The sequence below is a fragment of the Daktulosphaira vitifoliae genome, unplaced genomic scaffold (genome assembly GCF_025091365.1).
Source record: "Daktulosphaira vitifoliae isolate Bord-2020 unplaced genomic scaffold, ASM2509136v1 Scaffold_2, whole genome shotgun sequence".
NCBI lineage: Eukaryota > Metazoa > Arthropoda > Insecta > Hemiptera > Phylloxeridae > Daktulosphaira > Daktulosphaira vitifoliae.
The window spans coordinates 40,670,861-40,679,192 of record NW_026099573.1 but is presented as its reverse complement, the minus strand read 5'-3'; the positions used below and the strand labels follow the sequence as shown (position 1 = coordinate 40,679,192).

Genomic DNA, 8,332 nt, shown 5'->3' with positions numbered 1-8,332 from the left:
AATGCATTCAAATACAACCATCATCAGAAAACCTGGCGAACTAAATCCAATCAATTTTTTTAAAAAGCCAAGTTGTTTTTTTTGCATTAATGTTTTACTTTTATTTTTAGTCGAAAATTTTTCTTATTAGTAATTAAATTCTTTTTTTGGGATGAGGAAGCCACTAAAAATGTTATGTCTATTGAAGTGCTGGCCTGTTGTAACCACTTGGATGATTTGGCAACTTGTTTTTCAACCCGAAAGTTGATCTACACCAACCCTTAGTCTAAAATTATAATATTTTTTTAATAATTTTTAGACTACGTTAAGGGTATATTTATTATCATTTGTCTTTAATAAGATAAAAATTAAAAATACAATTTTTTTTTTTTGAAGTGGATCGATATTATATCGGTACTTATTGAGTTTTAAGCATATTTATATATAGAGTAGTTATTGAACTTAGGTGGGGTACTAACGTACATTAGTACGAGCTGCATCACCCACACTACATACCCTCTCTATGTACAATAGTGGTCAAAATTATAAGACATCACCAAATTTTATATTTCACGCGTTTAGATTTTGAGCTTGTAACACAATCGTAAATGTTTAAATCATCAAATAAATGCATGAAACTTTTTTCTTTATATAATGTGTTCATAAACTTAAAAAAAGAAAACACTTACTTTGCATTATTTCAATTTGCAACTTAATTTTTACTTACAGTTTCGTTAAAAATGTTATATTTGCAAATACAGCAAATTTTAGTCATCAAATCATTTTAAAGGCTTTCTAAAAAATTTTACTAACATCCAACTACGTAATTTTTTTTTCTACATGTTATTTGGATAATTAAATTTGATGAAAAATATTTTCAAGTCGATCCAATTAAAAATATTCAAACCACAGGCGAATAATGATTAATTATTTAGCAACGTAAAATTAGCTATTTCTATTTTTTTTAGATTTTAAATATATAAATATAAATGTGATCGTATCAATCTATATTACGTTTCTCAATAAATCATTTGAAATAACATAAAATAAACGCTTTTATGTGATTTTTACCTATCATATTGAAAAACTTAACCACTACTGTATTCATATCCTTGTAACTCTACGAGTAACTTGTCCTAAAATTTGTTATTGATCCACCAAATTTTTTGTAAGAAAAGGGTTAAAAAATGGCTATTGTAAAATTTACAAAAATTTACTCTTTTTTTCTTATTAGAGACGAATAATAAAGAACGTGTTTAAAACATAGTCTAAAAATGCCAATGTTATTAAAAAGAAATTACTGTGAAATGATTATCGGATCAAAAGTTATTGGATTTGTTATATCTTCGTGACTCACTAGTATACTGGTGAGTCAACTGAATATAATTTTTTTTGCTAATAATTTGAAGTTGTATATTTTTATAGAAAGTGGATGGGGAATTGACCCTGAACAAATTCTAATAATTAATTGCGACGGAATGAATAGTTGGTCGCATGGATACAAATTTAAAGGACCTGAATGTTATAATAGTTTATACAATAAAATACTTTTTGAAATTTACAAATCTCCTTCAAATAATGTTAATACATTTATGATTGTACTGGAACAACTTGTAATACGCGCGTTAGGTATAGGAACATACATTGTTGAAAATTGAAAAACGAATTTACCACATTCACCATGTTTGTCGTTGTTTTACTACCATTTGAAACTGACAACGTGATTATTCAATATATATCGATATATATATTATATATTATATATATATTATATATCGTTTATATTTAGTAAAATCTATGAACTAAGTGATGGTATATTTCTTTTTGACAAATACACCTTAGATAGTAATGGTAAAGAGTATTAATACTAAAACAATTATTATCTATTTTTGTGAAATTTAATAAAATTTATTTCTAGAGAAGGACAACTTTGCGGTTTTAAAATTGTTATCTATAATGCAACATATTTTGGAAGGTAACCGTATGATTGTCAGTTATTCCATTTTAAAGAATCTTTTGTTGCAACACCCGACACATAAATTTTTATTGATTCATATAGTACCTAATTTAATGAAAAATCCGTCGACTTAAAACATTCCAGTACACTGGGAAATAATTTACAAGTATTATCAAAATTGAATATTTTTATTTATAAAAATCACGTCATGGATTTTTGTGTTTAGGAAAATGCGTAGTACACTTTTAGAGATTGGCGAAAAACAATTACTGAGTGAATCAAAGTTTTCATCAGAATATTCTACCTCTGAGGTAGTATCTGAAAATAATTATTTTTCTACACACGCATTTGTTAGAAATTTAATAATTAAATAATATATAATAACATAATTATTATATATTGATACGATCACATTTGCATGTGCCCATATCTCTGTCTCCCATAACATCACTGTACCGTTTATTAGACATATATATTTATAAATATATATATAATTGACACAATGACATACAACAATACTAACAGGAGGACTGACTGCACACATAAACACTTTCGTGATTCCATGCCATAATACGAATTATTATCTAGTTATGATCCCGACCATCAGTTGACTTTTTACCATCATCGCGACCATTACTCTTTGTCTTATATTTAACTTAAATTACCTACCACGTAAATAATGTGTGTGTCGCCGTCAGCTCCCTGTTGAATTATATCGTCTCTAGGTGTCCAACATGTTGTACTATTTATTTAATATTTCTTCGCTTAATAAATATTTATATCGTTGTTAACCAAGAGTGTTATATATATATATATATATATTGTAGTGCGATCCTTGATAGTTCCTCTAAGAGAATATAAATTAAATAGAAAACCTAACTACCTAAGGTAGATATAGCCTATTATAGCTATATCTCGTTGGTCACTTAGAATACTGTTGACGAGCATTTAGGCTCAACCCTTAAATAGTGACGTAACAATATCGAGGGGAAAAACCAGAAAATAAATTGGATACATCTTTAGTCCCTAAACATTTTAACTGCTCTATCGATAGGTATCAACTTCGATGTTATAGAGAAATTCCTAAAGTATTATCTATTGTGTCAAACTGTTCGTTAGTTATTGGTCCTGTTAAAGGAATTATATCAAGTGCAATCAAGGATTTTAAGCATAAAGCTTATGTACATCATTATATACGCATGATTGTACTGAAGATGATTTCAAAAAAAACTTTTTCTAAATTATGTGATATTATCAAAACTTACGACGCGCGTCAATGAGTAATCAATAAACTTATTCTCGAGTCTAATCTAGGATACACAAAAACCATAAGTTTGTTAGATTTAAATTAAAATTTTTAAAATGTCACTTGTGTAATAAAAAAAAAGTCCATTCAAACATTGAATTTTAATATAAGGTCAATGTCTAATGACAGCATAGGTGTATTTAAGATTTTGCTGTCCTAGGAATAAAATATTTAATTGTAGCTATGCTAAATTAATTCTTTTGGGTATATAGTTATATATATATATATTCTAATAAAATTCAATCTATCGGATTTTAATTTACAAAAATACCTTTTTTGCAAGAATAAGGACATTTTCTCTGAAATTATGCCCCTTAAAATGTGCTACTCGGAGCTATTGCCCTCACCTAAATACGACACAGAATGGCGGTATGTAACCCTAGTTGGATTGCTTAAAAAACTCGAGAAATTTTTGTGCTGTTATGAAATAGAATAAAATGACAAAAACCAGAAATGCGATAACGATTGGCAAAAATATTTATGCACTTTAATCATATAGAGTGATTCATTTTAACATTAGCTACCCAATTTCTCATAATTATTATTAATAATAATAATTATGTTAGTAAAATTTGTTTTGTTTTTTAATTTCTTATACCTCTTAACGGTGTCAACTGTATTGTTTTAAATACTTAGGCTTGTGATAGGATTCTCAAAAAAAGTATCTCATTGATAAGGTAACTGTCTAAAGTATTGCCAATAAATGTTTAGCAATGATCTGTCAATTTTTAAGAAAGTTATTCCAATATAAAATGAAAAATTAAAATAACAACATGTTTTATAACAGCTATAATTTTTAAGGTCATTTCCCTTTAATACAGGGATTGAGAAAATTTTTTCAAAATTATGGCTCTGGCAGCTTCAACTTTGTGATCTTTTGACGTATCGTAAACCAATCGGTCTAGTAGGAGCAAGATAATCGTGTATTGTGACACAAAAAAAAACATAGCATAGTAAAACCAATAGCTTCTTCACTAAGTATCGATGTTAAAAATGTTTAATTTTATAACTCTAACTTGGGTAAAAATAAGCGTAGATGACTTTGTGATGATTCTATTTAAAAAAACATAAAAAAATTTGAAAAAAAAAAATTCAATTTTTTTAAACGCCTAATTTTTGTTTTCAGACCACTCTAGTTTGGTACTCAAATGTGATGATTTTAACTTCGATGCGAAGCTGAGAAGGTATTGGTTTTACTAAGATGTGTTTTTTTTTTTTTTTTGTGTGTCTGTTACCACTTTTTCTCAGCTCTCATCGAACTGATTTCTTTCAATGATACGTCAAAAGATCACAAATCGTATCTAGTCGAAGACATTACCCTCAAAAATTGAAAAAAATTCCCTCGTTCCCCGTAAATGGGGGAAACCTCCAAAAAAATTACAAATTTAAAAATCGCTAATTTTCGAAATTTTTTCAATTTTTTTTACTAAAAACTGCCCTAACTTTTTTAAAAATGAACATATCAATATAATTTTTTTTTATATAGATGCTTGATGTCTTTACCTATCATTTGGTATATTTTTTTTGTAAATCTGACACTTAACCTGCCCACAGGGGGGGATTTAAAATGACAACTTTTTCACAAAAAATTAACTTTTTCAACTTAACTTTTGAAAATGTTCCGGAAGGTCTGACACTTTTATATATATCTTAAATTAAAGCTAATGTAATATACTTTATAATGGTAAAAAAAAATTTCGGACTTTATTTTATCTTTATGGTGAAAACAGACATTAAACTTAATGAAAAAAATACGATTTTTGTAAAAAGATTCTTTTTTATATTTTTAACTTTATAATGCTATAACTTTTCGAAAGATGTATGGATCAATATAATTCTTTTTTTTGTAGATGCATGATGTCTTTACCTATCATTTGGTATATTTTTTTTATAAATCTGACTTTTTACCTGCCTACAGGGGGGGATTCAAAATGACAACTTTTTCACAAAAAATTGACTTTTTCAACTTAAATTTTGAAAGTGTTCCGGAAAGTCTGACACTTTTATATATATCTTAAATTAAAGCTAATGTAATATACTTTATCATGGAAAAAAAAAATTTCGGACTTTATTTTATCTTCAAGGTGAAAATGGCTACCAAATGCTATTATTGTGTGAAAATTCTCAATTTTATTTTTTACATTTTTAACATTATAATGCTATAACTTATTGAAAAGTGTATTGATCAATATAATTTTTTTATGGGAAATACTATTTTCTAATAATCTCTTTTTTATTCGACATACTTTGTCTTAATCAGGATATTAATAAGGAACTAGCAGTTTATGAAGCTTTTGGAATAATCCACCAATTTTTTAAAATTAAACACTATCTAAAGATTTGCATCGAAGCGTTTTTTTTTTATAGTGATTTTAATTACTGTCAGATATCATTATACTTGATCCAACTATGCCACGTCACCACTGTGCCGTGACCCCCCTGTGCTGGGTTTTTTTTTACATTCATGTTAAATATTTTTTCTACGAATAATTCCATAATGTTAAAAAAATTGTAATATCAATGTTTCCTTTTCCGTATGCGTGTTCTTATTCTGTATTAAGCATATTTATAAACTACTAGATGTCGCTTTAGAAAACTATTGGTTTCTGACAGCTGTTTATAAGTAAAATCGTAATTCAACAACAGTAATCTGTTGTAAAATAATGTGAACTTTTACGCGCCATATCTAGTGGCTACTATCTCCTTAGTGTAAGTGAGGTATTACTGTAATGTAATAAAAAAACAAATATATCACCATATCACTTATAGTGAAGCGTCCTAAAATTTAATATCTTTATCAATAGTGAACTGCTAAATATAATTAAAGAATGAACTGTTGTCTATTATTGTTATTTGTTCGTAGTAGCACAATTTTGTTTATGTAAATGTTGTTAATGAATCTATAGTCATAGGGTATTTCTTAGTTATTCTACAATTGTTCAATTTGATTTCTAACAAGTAAGTGCTACAATTTTTGTGTTCAAATAATTGCTTTAATTGTGTAATTTTAGATATTTGTTGGTCGATTGAAATTATTTAAACTAATTAAATATAAAATATTAGTGAAAACATCGGAATTTTTTTAAGATTATGTTAGTTTTTATTTATAATTCTCTTTATAATGTCCATGAAATATATAATGATATACTTCAGTGGGTAATGTTATTTATGTTAATTTATTTATATGTAGCATGATTTAGATTCATAGTAATACAGTTTGTGATCAGTTGATAATTTAATTCAAATTTTAAAAACTAATATATCTTATTATTATGGTGTCACTTATAGTAACTTTAATGGAATAATATCTATTATGTTATAAATTGTATTAAATTACTATATCAGGAAAACAACTCCATGACAGTTTATAGCAAAAATGAAATTATAAGAGAAAATGGTTCATAAGCACTACAATTACTTATAAATGAATTAAAAGTAATTTATTAGATGAACTTCACTAAGTACATATAGAATTACTAGACAATAATCATCATGCATAGCATGCACAGGGCTTCATAAATAAAAAAAAAAAGTTAATCAAACATGCTTCAATAACATTAATGTTAATTTTTAAAACCATTAAATAATATATTACGGTTTATAGTTATTAAATTAATTTGTATAATATACTAATGACCTTTATTTTTGTTTTATTGAAATAAAAAAATCTTGTAGCTTCAAAAACTATAGTGGTTATATTTTGTATTTACTCTAATTTATAGCACTGTACTAAAACTACTTTTATTTTTTTTAAGGTAAACCAAATGGTCTAGTGGATAAATGGATTAAGATAATATAATATAATTTTGATGTAAATAATACATTCTGAAAAATAACTATGGTGAGTAAATAGTACATTTTACTAATTTAATTTTCTTAATTAAGTTTTATAATAATGATTTATAATCCATTATTAAATAGAGAGTTTAAGCCAAAAAAAAAAAAAATAATAATAATAATATAGAAATAATGCATTATTAAAAAAAAAAAAATCACCAATGGCAACAGCTGTCAAAGTTATAAATATAATAATAATAATAAATGTAAAATATTGGAATGATTAACATATATTTTTAATAAAATTATGAAATATAATGGATGCCATGGTATATAATATTATTAAGTATTTTTCTGAGAAAATAATAAGTATTTAAATGAAAAATATTAGAGTGCATTAAAATTTAAATGTTTTTTAATACAACAATTTTTTTTTATAATGTTGAATTAGCTTAGTTTTTAGCTTAATTATTTTTTTATTTTTAATTTTTAACTAATAACATTACTGTTTAATTAAATGTTTGCTAAAAGACTCTATCATCGGGTTAATTGACTTTAATCATTAATTCTTTCTAACAAACATAAATATAATTTTTGATTAATAATTCAAGAGATGAAATATAAATTTAATTTTTTTAAATAGATCATGTTTAGTTATTTTTTCTTTATTGTTGAATTTTTCAATTTTTTTTCATGTGATAATATTATTTCAATTTTATTGTTTATTTTTTATATTGTTTACTCTATAAACAATGATTGATTTTTAAAACATATTATAACTATTACAAAAAATGGTTATAATATCAAATGTAATTTAGTATCAAGATTATTTTTATAGTACTTAATAATTATGAGCTAATGTGGCGTTTAATTATATGAGGATTCAATGCCGTATTAAATGAAATATTGCAGTTTATCATATAACAAGTTTGATTTATATAATAATATAATAATTATAATCCTCTAGATTTGTAACAATTAATACTATACTTTTAATTCTTGGTGTGTGCTAAAATTTTTTTTTAGTCAATTATTAACACTATAATAATCAGTTCAATTCATAATCATTTTCATCATACTCAAATCTGCATTAATATTATGATAAAAAATTTGATGAGAAAACGTAACATTTTTTATAACACTTTATCATTGTTTTTACAAATTATACTTCTTTATTTAAATTATAAATCAACATATGTCATTCTCACGCAATAAGTGACTAATAATTAATTTTTTTAAGTGTGTGTAGTAAGATTTATAAAACAAAGATAATCTGTATTAAAATATCACTTATTTTTAAATTACTGTGCAGC

The 8,332-nt window shown here is 25.1% G+C and overlaps 1 protein-coding gene across 2 annotated transcripts in view; it reads left to right on the top strand.

Moving 5' to 3' along the window:
- Nucleotides 1-5,903: 5,903 nt before the first annotated feature.
- LOC126900021 (AT-rich interactive domain-containing protein 4B-like) overlaps nt 5,904-8,332 on the top strand; it is a 32,216-nt gene continuing 29,787 nt past the window's right edge. For both annotated transcript variants that reach the window (XM_050675370.1, XM_050675369.1), the window contains exons 1-2: nt 5,904-6,200; nt 6,998-7,083. In XM_050675370.1, coding sequence (XP_050531327.1) covers nt 7,081-7,083 — 3 coding nt within the window. In that variant the 5' untranslated portion in view covers nt 5,904-6,200; nt 6,998-7,080. The remainder of the gene's footprint in view (nt 6,201-6,997; nt 7,084-8,332) is intronic.